Source organism: Echeneis naucrates, chromosome 15 (genome assembly GCF_900963305.1).
Source record: "Echeneis naucrates chromosome 15, fEcheNa1.1, whole genome shotgun sequence".
In the NCBI taxonomy this organism is placed as follows: Eukaryota; Metazoa; Chordata; class Actinopteri; order Carangiformes; family Echeneidae; genus Echeneis; species Echeneis naucrates.
The window spans coordinates 19364619-19383108 of NC_042525.1; the positions used below are offsets into that span (position 1 = coordinate 19364619).

The 18490-nt window shown below is 40.5% G+C and overlaps 1 protein-coding gene across 4 annotated transcripts in view; it reads left to right on the forward strand.

The window, feature by feature from the left end:
* The window catches only part of LOC115055762 (protein kinase C epsilon type-like), a 74013-nt gene that overhangs the window by 54140 nt on the left and 1383 nt on the right, over positions 1-18490 (forward strand). For 3 of the 4 annotated variants that reach the window (XM_029521780.1, XM_029521778.1, XM_029521779.1), the window contains 3 exons: positions 4588-4742; positions 14029-14167; positions 15356-15544. In XM_029521780.1, the coding sequence (XP_029377640.1) occupies positions 4588-4742; positions 14029-14167; positions 15356-15544 (483 nt within the window). Of the gene's footprint in view, positions 1-4587; positions 4743-5604; positions 5633-14028; positions 14168-15355; positions 15545-18490 lie in introns of those variants that run through there. The other variant, XM_029521781.1, reaches the window with a different exon arrangement.

Sequence of the window (18490 nt, forward strand, 5' to 3'; positions counted from 1 at the left end):
AACTCTCACTGCCTGTATTCAGAAACTGAGTGTTAAAACCAGCTGTCTTCATGGATTTGGATCCACTATCCAACCTTTATCAGAAACCTTTTTGTCATCCGAGTAGACAACGGACTCTGTGTTGTGCTTTTATTTGAATCAGTAAATGGTAGAAGGGTTAGGGTTAGGTTTAGGGTTAACAGGAAACAGAGAATGAGAGGGGAATGAACTGCAGCATAGGTCCCAGGCCATAGTCAAACCCAGGACACTGCAATTATATGGCATGTGCTCCGACCCAGCGGTCCCCAACTCCTGGGCTGGTCCGTTTTGTCTTTTGAACCGGGCCGCACAGAAAGAATAAGTAAGTTACATTATTTATGGTTCATTTATTATCTGAATCTGAACTATGTTTTAATTTGAAAAATTAATGATTTCTCTGTTTCATCCATTTATGACTCACTCTTGACGCATGTCAAGACGTCTCGGTCACATGATACATTACCGCTAAAATTAAACCCACAAGGTAGCGAAATGATTAAAAAGGAAAGTCTTTGCAAAGTTTCTTTGCAAAGGGGAAAAGGCCCAGTGAGGAGACAGAAGACGCACAGCTTTGGTTCTGGATCCCTACTTCTGGCACCAGGCAGATGTGGGGATACTCGCAAGCTCCCTCTGTGATGAGAGGATCGCCTCCATACGCCTCAGGGTTGTGGGGGGGGGGCACTGACTGTTGTTTTTGTGTATGCACCAAACAGCAGTTTGGAGTATTCAGCCTTCTTGGGGACCCTGAATCGGTACCTGTATGGGGCTCCTGTAGGGGACTGCATAGTCCTATTGGGGGACTTCAATGCGCACGTGGGTAATGATGGAGACACCTGGAGGGCCGTGATTGGGAGGAAAGGCCTTCCTGATCTGAACCATAGTGGTCGATGTTCAAAGCTTCTATTGCCGAAGTTGCCATGGGTAGCTGTGGCCTCAAGGATTTAGATGCGTCAAGGGGCGGTAACCCTCAGACACCGTGGTGGGCATCGGTGGTCAGTGAAGCCGTCCAACTGAAGAAGGAGGCCTTCCGGGATATGTTAGCCCAGGGGACTCCTGAGGCGGTCTCAAGGTACCGACAGGCCCGAAGGGCTGCAGCCTCAGCGGTGAGGGAGGCAAAGCAGCGGGTGTGGGAGGATTTGGGAGAACGCATGGAGAGGGACTTTCAGGGAAAACCGTTTGGCATCTCAGGAGGAGAAAGTGGGGGAACATCCAAGCCATCTATGGCAAGGATGGTTCACTGTTGACCTCCACTGAGGAGGTAGTCGGAAGGTGGAAAGAGCACTTTGAGGAACGCCTGAATCCAACTTGCACGTCCTCTGGGGTGGAGGCAGAGCTAGAGGATGATGGAGGATCAGTGTCAATCTCCCAGGAGGAGGTCACTGAGGTAGTTGAACAACTCCACAGTGGCAAAGCCCCTCGGATTGATGAGATGCATCCAGAAATGTTGAAGGCTCTGGGTGTTGAGGGGCTGTCGCGGTTGACACGCGTTTTCAATATTGCATGGAGGTCTGGAACAGTACCAAAGGAGTGGCAGACCGGGGTGGTGGTTCCCTTGTTTAAAAGGGGGACCAGAGGATGTGTGCCAGTTATCAGGCATCACACTCCTCAGCCTCCCTGGGAAAGTCTACTCCAAGGTGCTGGAAAGGAGGGTCCGGCCGACTGTCGAACCTCAGATTGAAGAGGAGCAATGCAGATTCTGTCCTGGTCATGGAACAACGGACCAGATCTTTACTCTTGCACGTATCCTGGAGGGGGCCTGGGAGTATTCCTATCCAGTTTGCATGTGTTTTGTGGACTTGGAGAAAGCGTACGACCGGCAATAAGTCGGACTTGTCTCGGGTTGGGGTTGGCCTCCGCTTTGTCACCAATCCTGTTTGTGATTTTCATGGACAGGATATGGAGACGTAGTCATGAGGGCTGCAGTTTGGGGAGCTAAGGGTTACATCCCTGCTTTTTGTGGATGATGTGGTCCTATTGGCTCCATCATTCTGTGACCTCCAGTGCTAGTTCGCAGCCGAGTGTGAAGCGGCTGGGATGGGGATCAGCACCTCTAAATCTGAGGCCATGGTTCTCACCAGAAAACCGGTGGCATGTGTACTCCGGGTAGGAAATAAGTCCTTACCCCAAGTGAAGGAGTTCAAGTATCTCGGGGTCTTGTTCACAAATGAGAGTAAGATGGAGCATGAGATTGGCTGGAGAATCAGAGCAATAGGGGCGGTGCTGCATTCGCTCTACCGCACTGTTGTGATGAAGATTGAGCTGAGCCAGAAGGCAAAGCTCTCTATCTACTGGTCAGTCTTTGTTCCTACCCTCACCTATGGTCATGAGTGATGGGTCACGACTGAAAGAACGAGATTGCAGGTACAAGCGGCCGAAATGGGTTTCCTCAGGAAGGTGGCTGGATTCTCCCTCAGAGATAGGGTGAGAAGTTCGGCCATCCGGGAGGGACTTGGTGTAGAGCTGCTGCTCCTTTGCGTGGAAAGGAACCAGTTGAGGTGGTTCGGGCACCAGATAAGGATGCCACAGGGACACCTCCCAAGGGAGGTATTCCTGGCATGTCCAGCCTGGAGGAGGCCATGGAGCAGGCCGGGGCCCAGGTGGGGAGATTATATCTCCGCTCTGGCCTGGGAGCGCCTTGGGATCCCCCATTCAGAGCTGGCCAATGTGGCCAGGGAAAAAAAAATTGGGGTCGTCTGCTGGTTGTCTACTTACCCGGCACCGGATAAGTGGATGAATATGATGATCATGATGACCTTAAAGGCCGGCCTGTGGAAATATTGTCTGACATTAAACCGGTCCGTGGCGCAAAAAAGGTTGGGGATCACTGCTCTAACCAACTACCAGCGCTGCCCTTAATTTAACCAGATTACATCAACCTGTTGGAACTGTGGTTTCTGTTTCCCATATGTCACTTCCAGTTAAATTGATTTTATTCAGGGAATAGCAACAGGCAGAAAATAAAGGATTATGATAATATTTCGACATTGTTTAAAATGTGAATAAAGGCTGTTTTACTCATTATCAGATTTGTTTCATGTTCATTAGAGTTGTATGACATCTGAAAGCCTCATTTGTAAAGAGAGCTGTTTTATTTTAAGGTCTACCAACATTCTCAAAATTCTCTCGGAACATTTTTGTCTCTACTTGAAAAAATATGCCAGCAATTTAAAATTTCCACCTGTTGGCGAGAATGTTGAAAATGGTGATGTACAGTAAACACAAGGGCAGAGGGTTGGAGGAGCTGGGTCTACAGGGATAGTTAGAGGGAACCAAAGCAGTCAGCAAAACGGACAAAGGAAGAGATTGAGAAAAGTAAGACCAGGCCAGGACCTTGTTATTTCCCTTTTAGTCTCAGCTCAATGTCTTATTAACTGAAACCAGGCTATTTTTAATGTTTCAGAAAGGAAACAGCTGCAAGGATGTCTGATTTTCTGGTGGACAGGTACAGGTATTTCGCTGCATTCTAGACACTGGAACTGTCCATCTCTCACCAGATCATTTATTTATCAATACATATAGTAGAGTGGGGACGAAATGAGTCTCCACCTGAGATTTAGCTCAGGTTTTAGAGGTCTTGAGGTCAAGATTCAGTTTTTCTGAAGCTCTACAAATCCAGTAACAACTCATCAAAAGGGGGCTTCTTTCAACACACAGAGGCCTCAGATGTCTGAACACTGTGTGACAAGATCACAGATGCACACATACACATTTCTATCTATCTATCTATATTTATTCGTGCGAGTACAGTCCACATGTGCATACAATGTTTCCCACCTTAACCGCAAACACTAAACCCTGAGGGCTCACAAAATGGCTCAGAGGGACTTGTGGTTTCTTATATACTGAGCTATTTTTATCAACCCCCACCCCACACTACCCCATCCCCTTCACACACACACACACACACACACACACACTCACAAACATGCTCTCTCTCTCACTCTCTTTCACTCTTGTTTCCTATATGAAGAGGGCTAACTGGAATTCAGGAAGGGGTTCATTTTTCCTCAGAGCCCAAGCACACTAACAAGAGAATAGAGCGAGGAAGGCGCAGTATAGAGTGTGTGTGTCACAGGAAGTGGAGACAATGACACTTTTGGTCACATCGTCATGTATTTACCAGATTTCTTACACCCAAGGGAGACTGTCTATGTAATGTTTCATTTGGAGTAAAGTAATACTTGGTAGAGTGTTTAATGTCATGTATGTACAATTTTACAAAACTTTTAAGCAAATTGATCTGAGTATATGACAGATTTATTATTATATCATAGGGATCTCAAGACTGCAAAAAAACACAACAGTGACAGTAATATCACTGTAAGAACAAATGATTTATTAATCTAATCAGTTAAAGAAGTATTTATTCAAGTTTGAAGCTTTTAAGTCGCAAAAATGCACCAGTAACTCCAGATATACACCGTACATCCATGTAAACGAAACAGACTGTGATCCTGTGTGTTCATATTAAACATCTATCACAGGGCCACGTGGTCTAATGTCATACACCGCTGTAGTTGTGCATCACATGCAGATGAGGTGATTTCCTCTCTCCATCTTCTCTTCCAGGATCGCTTGTTCTTCGTGATGGAGTATGTTAATGGGGGTGACCTGATGTTTCAGATCCAGCGGTCAAGGAAGTTTGATGAGGCAAGATCCAGATTTTACGCAGCAGAGGTCACATCTGCCCTGATGTTCCTGCACCAGCACGGAGTCATCTACAGGTGACCGCACTAACAGCATCAGCAGCCACCGCTCACTGGGTCTTTGTGTAATGTCCCATCAGGCCTCTTTGAGCAGGCTTTATGTTTGTTCCAGATTTGAGCAGACAAGATTGAGATGATTGAGATTGTTTAGCCTTACCAGTTGACAGTGGCTGGAATTCTGTTCCACTTTCGAGTTGAAGCAGTTTTAACTCTGCGCCTTTCATCGTTTGATGTGCACTGAAGCATGAACATGCTGCTTATTTAATTTAGTGCGCCCAGCTGAGACCAGTGTCCCCATTACACAATTTATATGGGAAATTCCATGATCAAAGATAATAAACATTCACTGAGATTCCCAGAATTAACGAACAAAGGTTTTATAAAATGACAAAACTCCTTCGCATTTTACAGGACTTTGAACTGTGCTTGAAGTCAGATTGCCATCCTTCTCTGAAAAACTATGGGGCTTGAATGTGTTGCTAATATGGCTTTAATCAGGAGACACAAATCTTCTACAACATTAAATGGAGTGAGGTCGTATAAAAGCCCTGCTCATTCTTGTGGCTTTTCTGATCAGTGGCATTCACGACTTTCCTCTTTAACCCTTTGGAGTCTATGATCACACCGGCAGTTCCCATGAAAAACTATGTCCCAAGAGAAATAGTCAACTTCACCCAAAAGTGCAGATTTCAAACAATCGTTTAAATTTCATAGCATGAAAATATTAATCTGAACATCAGATCATAAACCCAGCATTGAATCTTCTTATTATATATATATAAAATACATTATATCTTTTTTTCGGATTTGATGATTTCTGTGTATTCTGGGTGTTAATTTTTTTTTTTTTTTTTTTTACTTTAACTTACTGTATTATCAGATAATATGAAGTTCTGCTGAAAAAAAAGAAGATACCAAGCATGGGTACGTAAGACATTTTTTATGTGGTATATAAAGGCAATTCAAAAGTAAACAACCAAATAGGCTCAGACCTCTAAGGGTTAAATGTGTGTTCAAGTGGTGTGCCCTGTTTCACACTGTCAGTGGTATGTTAATCCAAAACCAGGTAGGAGATCTCTGTAGAAGTTGCACAGATGTTTGTGAAAGCTTTTTTCACAAACATCTGTGCAAAAGAAACCATAATATTCATAACTCAGCCATGCATTAACATTCATCTACCTGTTACTCTGACTGATAATTAATCCAGGGAAATATAATTTTTTTAGTAAATGAGGGGTAAATTGCAGCAGGAGACGGAAGGATGTCTTGGTAGTTTGGCAGATGTTGAACCACACCATTGTAGTAGAAAGAATTTAGCAGGAATCCAAAGGTCTTGATTTACCAGTTTATCTGGTTCAACCTACTGTGAATTCAGTGATTGGTTTGTGAAGCACTGTTTTGAAGCCTGTTTGCAAATTGGCTGCTGCCATCCTGGCTTTTTGAAACAAAGAGAAACCATATTTGAAGGAGAAGGTGGAACTGAGGAAGAGCGAGGGCTGGATCTGACCTGCTCTGTGCTCCATCCTGATTGGGTGGTACAGTCTGCCAAATCAAACACTTTCATCTGCTTCCCCTGTTTTATCCTCCTAAGACGCAAATCCCACCAACATGCATACCAAACAAAAAGCTTGGGTCTAGGTTAAGGTCTGTTTTTGTCTTAATGGGACCATCATTGAAAAAATTAAAATCATTGTATATTGAAGACATGAAACTAGCGACTGGGACAATAAAGTTGTTAGGAAAACATTTACTGAGCTAATAAATCAAGTCAGAAAAAGGGCTGTTGTCCTCTACACTTAAATACAAACTTAATTTTGCAACCAGTGGAGTCTCACCTGATGATCATTACATAAATTAAATTAAATCATAACAAAGTTACATCAAGGCACTTTACATTTAGATCAGGTCTAGAACAAACTCTTTATAAAATGATTTAAAGAGACCCAACAGACCCCCCCATCAGCAAGCACTTGGCGACAGTGGCAAGGAAAAATTTCCTTTAAAGGAGGTAGAAACCTCGGCCAGAACCGGGCTTGGGGGGCCGGCCATCTGCCTCGACCGGTTGGATTGAGAGAGAGAGAGAGAGAGAGAGAGACACACACAATGTGTATTGTACATAGATTTTCAGGTGCGGAGTTCAGAGTTGGCTGCTGTTCCCGAGCCAACTGAGGTTGTTTGGATATCTTATAAAGAAGACTGCTGTGCATTCTCTGGGCATGTCTGACTGCAAAGATTCTTGGGTAACATCAGAACTTGCTTTTGAGACTGAATTTCCCATTGGCCTGAGAAGTCTTAGTATCTCCCAGGGAGAGCTGGAAAGCTTTGTTAGAGAGAGGGATGTCGAGGAGTCCCTGCTTAATCTGCTGCCTGACCCAAGATAAGCGGAAGAAACTGGATGGACGAACAATGGAAGACTTTATTAAACAGGTTTTTGTCGAAAAGTTGTTAAAAATATTAAAATCATGTCATGAGGAAGGAGTAGTGAGGCATAGTGCAAAAAAGCAGCTGAATAATCTTTTTAATCTTGAAACCCGTTGGCCCTGGAAGTGCACTGTGTACATTTACGGTACAATGTTACCTCATCATCAGGTTAGTATTATCTGTCTCTAAGGACCCGTCAGTCATAATATCATTGTCAACCACTAGCAAACATGCAGCGGGTCTCACAAAAGCAGCACGCAGCACAAATCATAACACTATTGTGACGGACGAAGACTAAGTACAGGTTCAGGCTGTTTGCTCCCAGAAATAACTGCAATGGAACAAAAGTTTCTTCTTTCCGGTGTTTTCACTCAGTCAATCTGAGGGTTGATTCAGTGTTTGGATTCACTCGTCATGCAACCTGTGTGTGTATGCAAATGTGTGAGTTGATGTGGTTTTGTTAATGACATTTTCTTTTCTGTTCACTGAGCAGTCTTTATCCTATTTTCTTAATAGTATACACCTTTTCACTCTAATACAGTTCAAGATGACCCCTCTAGCCTTGAAACAACAATCAGAATTTTGACCCACTGAAAGTACAAGTTAAAAAGTTCAAATGAGACACCTTGGTGTGTGTCACCTTGCAGCGCATGTACCGCAAAGGGGTCGAGCTTTAACCAAGGCCACTGTATGTAAACTATCCTTTCCTGTCCTCCACTCCGTCTTCTAACAGCAATAGTTGAAAAATAAATGATACATCTTCTGGGGTGTTAACATGTTCATGTGCTGTTATTGAATATATGACTAAAAACCACTGGACTGAGGCAGGCCTGACCTGCTTCTTATTTAATACCGCTCTCACTCTGTGGTGCGTGAAGTGAATCACACACATAGCTGATGTTTAGAATAACCTTATGAACTGATAACTTTTTGAGATTTTTTTTATGCGTTCCCATTGAAATAACACATTGCTGCTTCGACAACAAGGAAGTTGCAAAGACGATTTTGCTGTGTCTGCTTTTTCTGTGTCCAAAAGTTGTGCTCTATTTTTTTTTTTTTTTCTAATTTCCATCACATTTTTGTCTGAGCATTGCATCCCAAAATCAACCAAACCTGGAGGCAAAAAATCTTTTTGTTTAATGTTTAGAAATCATTTTATTTTCTTATTATCTTATAATGGAAAAAAAAAACTATTTATAGAACAAAAGAAGACCAATTGTGTATGTTTTCGGTGTATGTATGTGTGCCTGTGTGCATCTATGTCCATGTTTATTGCAGCCATTGGCCCTGTACCTGCCCTTAAAAGACATGATTATACAAAATAATGCCGAGAAATCCTGGTGCACAGACATGCTGTTACCAAAATGAGGAAACAGGCTGGGAAGTGATCAAAGATGAATGGAGTATTGTTGTGTGTTCAGAAATGAAAGGTCAGGGGAACTTGACAGGCAATGCAAAATCCCTCTTGCAATCTGCATATTATTACTTTAATTGCCCCATTGTCTTTCTTTCATTGGTTCCTTCTGTGATTCTTTCTTTTCTTTTCCTTTTTTTATGGCTGCTGGGATATTCCTGTTTTTATTCCCACAGCAAAAACTCTTCAATGATCAAACTTGCCCAGCAGTTGAAACAACATTAAAGCTGCATACTAAATCTATCGCCTGTTACTTTGTTGCTACAGCTACTTATTTTCTGCCAGAGGGTTTAATAAAGTCTCATTTAGTTTTATCTGATCAGAATATTGCCAGGTATATATTCTTTGTTTTGGCTTCAGACAGTATAAAATATAGCCAACATCACCTGACTCAAAAGAACAATAAGAACTTAGCCAACACTAATCAAGGAATGTCAAACTAAATACCACGCCATCATGGGAACTGTTTAACCTCACTAATCCAGCTGGAAACACAGCTTGGCTTTATTTCGTGGCACCTGAAACATAGGAAATATTTCACATTGATGCCATCATGTTTGCATGTATATAAGCAATAATCAGTTTTACTCTAGAAACATTGTAATAAAAAATTGGAAATGACAACAATCCCTGTTTTACATTATGATTCTGATTGATGATGGGAAAAATTCTAAATCACAAAACTGCAGTTACTTTCCTGAGATGCAGGAAAGGGAGTGAAGTGATTTTAGGGGAAAACCCTAAAGATAACAAACTTATTAAGTATGGATGAAAAGTGTTGATTGATAAGTTTGCTGATCAGTAGAAAGGCAGAGTCAAGTAATAAAGCAACGAGGCATTATTTTGCCACTATTTTACCTTCTTAATATTTCTTACTGTTTGCAGTATTTTTATTGAAACATTTCTTATACCTGAAAAAAAAAAAAAGTAAAACAACAAAAATAAAAGCCACTTAAAATAAATACTTTAAATTAAATCATGTCATAAAAAGCAGGAAACATGAACACATTATTGGCCAAAATTGGAGCAGAAAAAGCTTCCACTGTAATTTCTTATAGTTTGCAACCAGAGGATGTGAAATATGAATGTGCGCTTTTTTTAATTGTATTGGCACCATGATCGCAGAGCGACAAATGTCCAGTCCTGATGGTGCCAGCTGGACCAAGACTCTTTTTTTAATGAAGAGCAGAGTTATAATCTTGAAATCAGTCAGAATCTGTGAATGTGTTTCTGCGGTGTTGGTACAATTGAATCAAAACCAGTGATCAGGGTGAAAGGGTACAACTCTTAAAGTCATTGTTTTGTGTTGGGTTTTTTATTGGTCTTGGCCTCGTGACCACGTTTTAAAGTAACACTCCACCCAGAGCCTGCCTCTTCTATCAAACAGGAAAAGTGAATGTTAATGTTAATAACATTAACTCTGTCACTACTGTACCAGAGGCTGTTTGAAGGCACATGAATTACAATTTTTTCCGAAAAAAAAAAAAAAAAAAAGAAGGATACACCCAATAGAAAGAAAACATATCAGCATACTTTTATTTGTTCCAAGTTCATAAACTCTACAGTTTTTCGTGTAATTATACTTATTCTTTACCATAATTTATGCTTTGGTATAATTGGAAATGATAATCATTATATAATTCAGAACATGTTTCTCATGTAGTGAACAACTGAATAATATTTTAGCATTGGTTAGAAAAATGTACAACTGAAGTAATTACTTGGCCTTAATGAGGTGAGGTTTAACCGCTCTCTCATCACTGGGATGCATAATAATGCACCTCATAACCTCATGAACTGATAACTTTTCATGTGTTCCCATTTAAGTGACACATTTCTGCTTTGAAGTTGCAAAGACCATTTTGCTCTGTTTGCTTTTTGTGTCCAAAATTTGTGCTCTAATTTGTATTCTAATTTCCATCACATTTTTGGCTGAGCTTTGCATTCCAAAATCAACCAAACCTACATCTTTAAAACTCCATGGACTCCCATTTTTATAACTGTAATACTAAGTCACTTGTCAAATCACATTATCATATTAACGAGGGAATGCATCAGTGAAGTATTTTGTGATCGTTGGCTCATTCTCTGAAGCAAAACCCAGACAGACTCAGGACATTAAGATTAATCATCAAATCTGTCAACAGTGTGTTTTCATTCATGCATATTACTGCGTAGGGACAGCGCACACACAAAGTGCCTGTTAATTCATGATGGCTGAGTTGACTGAGCCACCTGACTCTCTCTCTTTTCTCTCTCCCTCTGTCTTTTCCTCTCTGTTGACCCAATTTGTTGACCAGAAGAAGATGCACAACAAGTGCTTTGGGAACATTATGTTCCCCCCCCAACCCCTCGCCGCCCCTCCCTCCTACATCGCTCCTCTGGTGCTCATCTTCATATCCCATCAGCCCCTTGTCTATGCTACAAACTCCATGAACCTCTCTGAGAGAAGAAAATACATTTTGTGAGGAACAAATGTTCTCTTCTTTTCAACAGTTCATGAACAGTTCATAAGATGATGTTTGCATGAGATTATGTTGACAGAGCAGGTTTAGACTGGTCACAGGCCAGATATATGTCTATACGTACACTTTCATACATGTGTCTACATAGCCAGAAAAAAAACTAAAGTAGAGCATGACCCCACGTTTTGTTGTGTCGATGTTTTTTTACTAGGCTTAGGTATCACACCTCAAAACTATATTTACATTCGTTTTTTACAGACAGGAATTAACTTGTTGACAACCTATGTAATTGTGTGTGATATTTTTGCAATATTATAGTTTCTTTCCCATCAGTTAAAATTTTGACATTTATGATAAAAAAGGATGATCAGAATGAGTCTAACAAAATACCAGGTACCTATTCTAAGAGTTCTAGGAACCATGCCAGCCAGCCAATACCCTTTATAAATAAAATTTAAGGTTTTAAGAACAGAAAACAGTCAGCCAATCAGAAGAGAGGAAGATTTAACTTCACATGAACCAGAGTAAGTTCCCATCTAGAGTAGGTTTGAGTTTGTTTAAGTGTAACTACACAGTATTTGATGTCCCCTCAACACATTTCCACATATCTAAATAAGTAGTTGTAAGAGTTTTTTATATTTGTTGATCCAGATGTTTTTTTCTGATTATGCAGATGGAGAAGGGGTGAGGGAGGGCATGAACGGATGGGGCAGAGGTGAAGAGAGAGAGAGAGAGAGGTTAGCTGTCACAGTGCACAAGGGTTGCCGCTGAGGACGTAATGGAAAAATCACTCAAGATTAACATGAAACACAGGAAATGCGCTGAATTGAGTGTGATTGCCTTATGTCTGTGTATGAGTGTGTGTGCGTGTGTATGTGTGTCCTGACAGACACAGCAGCTCTTTTTTAATGATGCGATTTCTTTTGAGAGAAAGCTTTATATTCTAGTTTAAGGGTGATGTGTATTCAGTAAAAATTGTTAAACTAAAACAAAAAATAATTACATTGATAAATAACACAAAGACTAAAAGAAGTGAAATAATACTAGTAAAAAGAATAAAAGAATAAAAAGAAGAAAAGAAATATTATATAATGTTTTTTTTTTTTTTTTTATTATTTTATAATTTTTTGCCATTTCCATTAGTTCTGCTGAGCATCTGCAGCTACTTAATATTAAATTTCCCTGCAAACGGGGAGGTGTTGTGTAATACAAAGATTAATGTCAGTGGCCATTTCAATTCAATCACAAATGCATTACATTGATGTTATATTCATGCGTTGCTGTGGGCAAGCAATTCAGATTTAATGTGCTGAGAGTCGCCTGCAGGTAGCCAAGGGGTGACACTTGGACTTTCCATCGGGGGAATTACAGAACAAGTACCGCTCTTTCCTTCATCAAAAACACAGTCATAGACGTGCCTTTTAGCAAGGCACAGCCCCAGGCTGCAAAACATTACAAGATTTTGCTTGTATGGGGGCAGTTCAAGTTTGGGATTTCATGCAGAGTTCAGCTTGACTTGCAAACCTCTCTTATGGTCACATTTCACACACTTCAGTGAACATAATGAAGTTTCTCAAAAGGTTTCTTAATAACGAGCCACGGAAAATTCTAATTTGTTACTAATGCTCATCTTTTGTGTCCCCTGAATGTGACCCACACCTGAACTGTTTTTTACAAACTTGAGTGAGAGGTTCAGCTTCACTGCATCTGCCCCGCCATGTTATTTTTTCCTTAAACCTGAGCACATTAGCATATCAATCATGGTTTTTCCTTTGCATGAGATCACAATAACATCTGAACTCTGAAATGAATAAAAGAGAGTGATGTCTATCAATAGATTTTGAGGTAGAAATAGGTTTTAGCAAGTGTTATGGAAACTGTCTGGTAAGTCTGAGAGCCCTCAAAAAGAAAAAAAAATTAATAAAAATCAATTTTGGGCCCCCCCTATCCCAGCACAAAGCAGAGCCAAACTACTCACTGCTTTGAAGCTGATTAATAAGTTCAGTCTGATGAATAAGTCAATTTTTTATGTTCTAAAAAATAATATAGAACAGACCAAAATATAAACATTGCAAGTTGTAATGTACGTATTTAATCCTCAATCAACTCAAATTTCAAGATTATAACATGAACTCGAAAATGAAAAAAAAAAAAAATCACTTACATAACAGTTGTGCATAATCAGCAGCTCCTTTCGTCCTGTTTCTCACAATTTTGTGCAGTTAATGGCTTGTCAGATTCAGGCATGATGGGACAGAAAAGAAACAAGCTTTTTTTCATAACAAATCACAGTGGCTCTCAAACAAGATTGTTAAGATTTTATTTTTGGGGATTAGAAAAACAGAACAGTTGCATAAGACTTGAGAAACACATACACACACACCTACACATACAAACACACACACATACTCCAGCTCCTTATTGACTTGTCAGGGCAAATATATTTTTGAAAACTCCTCAGGCTGAATGACTGCACTGGCTACATGAAGAAGATGTTGACATTTTTTTAGCAATCAACCATCAAGCCCGAAGCGGCTGCATTCATAACCAGCCCTGCCATCTCTCAACACTGCTGCTCTTATCTCTTAGATGCTCCCGCTCTCTCACTCTCCCCTCCATCGCTTTCTCATTCAACCTTCAGCTTTCTCTCTCTATTCGAAGATCTGGTGCTCTCCCCTCCTCCTGCTGTATAGTCCCACCCACCCATCCTGCCTTGGTAGGGATAAAAGCGAGGCCTAATTTGTTTTCAATGACAAAACTGCTGTGAACCTTATGTACTGTATACTGATGCATGGAAATTTTTCTCAAACATGGTCTTTCATTAGGCATATTCATCATACAAACGGTGCATGAGGCGTCTTAAAGTTAAATTGAGACATTAAAAAACGTTCATTTACAAAATAATGTTAAGGCTTTCCTCATATTTCAGGATTGTGTCTGCATATTTGTGATATTTACCAATCGTGAAAATTACAATGTTTCGTAAATTGTACACCCTTTGCAGAGACTTGAAATTGGACAACATATTACTGGATGCAGAGGGTCACTGTAAGCTTGCTGATTTCGGCATGTGCAAGGAGGGAATCCTCAACGGAGTCACTACCACCACCTTCTGTGGGACGCCAGATTACATCGCACCTGAGGTGACCCTAAAACACACATATGGATTCTTCAGCTTTCAAGAGTGTGCAGCTTGGATGTTGCTGTTAGGCATTGTACTTATCTCGTGCCCACTGAACTAACAGACAGTATACAGTGTTTAATGTCTGACCCTGTCTGTTGTTCGAACTTGTTTTCAAGTAAAAAAAAATTACAAAATGGGAAAATTGTTTTTTTAAATTACTCACACAGGCATATTAAACCCTAGGGGTTAGGGGTTTAATATGCTACAGAGACACAAAAAAAAAGAGCAACAGACTCTGTAGTGCTACTGTATGCAGATGATGCCCTGTTCTTCATAAATCATTAAGATATTGCTCTTCTGCCCCCATTTTAGCTTGTTTGTGGAAAGGGTTTGGATGTCATGTAAGAATTGGATTTGCATTCATCTTTAGTTGGTGTGATTATCGTAACAGCATCTTTACAGGTTTACCTAAAAAGTTAGTTATAGACAATTGCAGCTCATTCAGAACTCTGCTGCTCGAGTCCTCACTAAGACCAAAAAAGTGGACCATAGCAGCACAGCTCTGAGGTCTGGCTGCCTGTCCATCAGAGGATAGACTTAAGAGTTCTGATGCTGGTCTATTAATACATCAGTGACCTCCTGACCCAGTATGAACCTTCCAAACCCCTCAGGTCATCTGGATCCGGTCAGAACCAGACATGGAATAGCTGCATTCAGCTTCTACACTCCACATGTCTGGAACAAACTCCCAGAAAGCCTCAGATCAGCTGAGGCACTCAACACTCAACACAGGTTGAAGACACACCTATTTTCAGCTGCATTTGAATAAAGCTCCAAATCTGCACTGGTAGTTTTTAGCCTGAGTTTGAAAATTTAAACAAATTTTATCTACTGATTTTGTCTATTGTTCTTTCTTTTTATTTCTTCTCTGTTCAAATTTTAAATCATACTACGTTTTAATGTCTCTGTAAAGCACTTTGAATCACCTTGTTGTCGAATTGGGCTATACAAATAAACTTGCCTTGCCTTTAGATAGGACAACATGTATGACTTAAAGCAGCTAGCTCAAATCAAGTCAAGTTGACATTATCCTGTCTCGTTTATGAGGGTTCAGTAGCAGTACAATTATCACTCCTCCATCAAAGAAATCCAGCATCAATTCTTCAAGCGTCTTTGTCTAAAACTGTCTCTTTCTTCATATGTTTAGATCCTTCAAGAGCTGGATTACGGCCCATCAGTGGACTGGTGGGCCCTGGGGGTGCTGATGTATGAGATGATGGCGGGCCAGCCACCTTTTGAAGCAGATAATGAAGACGACCTATTTGAATCGATCCTCCATGATGATGTCCTCTACCCTGTCTGGCTCAGCAAAGAGGCCGTGTCCATCCTCAAAGCGGTCAGTTAGCAAGAGAGCTCAAGGGGACACGTGTGATAACTTTGTTATTTTGGCTTTGGTTCAACTAGCAACCAAAATTAGCCTCTGTTGTAAATGGGACTTCAGATACAGTACAGGCCAAAGTTTGGACACACTTTCCTATTCATTTGAATGAGAAGGTGTGTCCAAACCTTTGGCCTGTACTGTATGTCGCTGTTATTAATTGATTGTGACACATACTGCTACTAAGATGTTCACACAGCATGTTTAGTCTGAAGTAAGGAACAGCTCATGACAAATTATAGTCATTTGAATGTTTTGGCTGCACTTTGTGGACAGCCAGAACCTTTAGCTCAATTTAATGCAAAGACATCTTCCACATCCAACCTTTCCAAAAGAACCTCTGCCAAGAGTCCTGGGCTTTGTTTCAATGTCTTCAGGTCAAAAGCCTGCTCTTTATTTAACTTTACACTTTTTCCCATTGCTATTAGTGCTGAAAGGCATAAGATTCTAATGTTATTGCACATGATGAACAAAATAAATGACATCCAGCCTTCTAGCTAATTAGCGGTCTAGTATAGATTTAGAGTAAGGATCAGTGCAGGAATCCTGTTTGTGTCTTTACCATTTGTTTCTCTGCTCTTGTGTCTATTTCTGTTATATCTGGGGTTTTTTTCTCTCTGTCACGTGTGAGATAGGATGCAGCTTTTTTTCACATGTTGATCTCTGTTTCCTTTTGCTCTGCTGTAAGGACATTGGATCTTTCCCTCTGAGTCTGACTCCATTACTTTTTTCTTTGCTAATGTGTGTGTGTGTGTGTGTGTGTGTGTGTGCAGAATGACACTTGTACATTTGTCCTTTCAGTTTTTCCATCACAAGATTTTGGTTTACCTTGGCTATTGGTATGGCTTGACTGCAAAGCCTTGTGGGAAAGTATGTATGTTTACATTAGACAATGTTTTGGAATCTGACCAGTCATCACATGACCAGCATCCTGAGCTCTGGTTGGACATGTGATACAGCTGAAAGGCATCAAGTAAAATCATCAAGACTCTCAGCTCAGAAGCTTGTTGACCATAAAGGACCTTTTCTATGTATGACTGCAGTGTTTCCATCAAATGAAACATTTCTCTAACTACTTTGGATAGTGTTAAAATTCAGATTAACTCTCTGAGAACAAGAATTTCCGATTGTTTTGTCATATTAGGACAGTAAAATAAATAAAACATGTAACTAAATCCTGAAAAAGTAAAAAGCCAAATACAAGAGCACTGAGGTGCTCTTTTCAGTAATTCCTAACTGTAGACATTTTATGTTGAACTCTTGACTGTTGTCTGATATCTACTCTGGCCGCAAGCCAGCATTTATAGTGTCCTGCTTGGGTCTGAAAAAATACACCTGTGCCTGCATCTCCATCCTTACCTCACTGCCTCACTGTTTAAGACATGGCCTGAGACCTGGGGTCCTTTTCATCCATTAATTACTCTTAGCTCATAAACATCACATATTTACTTGCAACTAATGTACCATTTCAGAAATGGCATTGCGGTGAAAAAGAAAAACTACCACTTTCAACCACAACTGCTTTGCCTCAGAGAACGATATGTGGTGTGTGTGCTGTAGGCAAATCCAAACTTGTTACTGGGTCAGAACACCTAAAGTTTGAATCTGTGTAGGTGCACAGTGGCAGTGAGAAACGCTGGAAGTACTGATGCTCCACCCAGTTTTTCAGAGTTTGCTCAAAGGGAGGAGAGGAAACCAGTCTTCAAGTTCAATGCTGCCTACATCACAGAGAGAGCGATATCAGCCAAGCTCCATGGAAAGACTGCTGACAAAACTGTTTCAGTTTCATACCTGCAATTTTTTTGATGGATGGTGCTACCAACGTCTCTACCAAAGAATGTGAGATTGTCACTATCCATGACGTTGATAATGAAAAAAAAAAAAAGAGTGTGACCATGTGACTCTGCAACCAGCTGAGATTTTTTTTTTAGATATTATATATATTATATTTACATCATATTCTATGGCATTTAAAATTCACATGTTTAGGTTAATTGTAGTTGGAGTGTGAGTGTGAGCGGTTGTTTGTCTCTGTCTCTGTGTGTTGGCCCTGTGATGGACTGGTGATGACATGTCAGCATGTAATGTCTACAGCAAAGGAGGCTTGAGTTCTTTTTCAATACAAACTACACCACATGAAGACTCATGTACTTTTGGATTTTGGACTTGGCAAGTTTGAATCAAACTCCTGGGACAGGGAGAAGCAGAAGATCATTGGAACAGAGTCATACTTGACGACGTTCTCGTCTCAACTCCCCTGCTCATTTGTCATTTGATTAAAATATCACTTACACGTTAGTTTTGATGCACACTGATAGCCATGATAACACATTACATTCAAATATAGATTCATGAACCACAACATAACTTTGCCCTCAGCCAAACAGATTTCCCTGGAGACAAATTATAGATTCAAATGCCCAAAAACCACCCATTAGATACTACCAAAAATTAATTATATTTCATGTGTAATCACTACAAAGACATCACATCCAGCGGCAAATTTTAAAGGAACCCACCAGGGTAAAGCTTTACACACCGGCGGACAATGGGCATTTACCTCACAGTTGTCTTAGGTCAGCTTGTCTTGATAGCCAGCAGATGTGCTAGCTGTCCCACTACTGGGACCTCACCTCTTTGAAAGCGCTGGAGCAAATTTTCAATTAGTATCTATCTTGATAAATCCACAACAGATTTTAAGTTTAAGACAATGAATTCTCACCTAAAAATCCTTAATCTCCAAAATCGTGATGTCTACACCAGAGGATGCATTAAAGCCTTAATGTTTACTACAAGTGACCCATTAAAGTCTCAATATCTATTCCAAAGGGTGCACAAAAGGCTTGATGTTTACTTAGGAAGATTTGCTAAAGTTTTGACATCTACAAAGGACGATGCATTAAA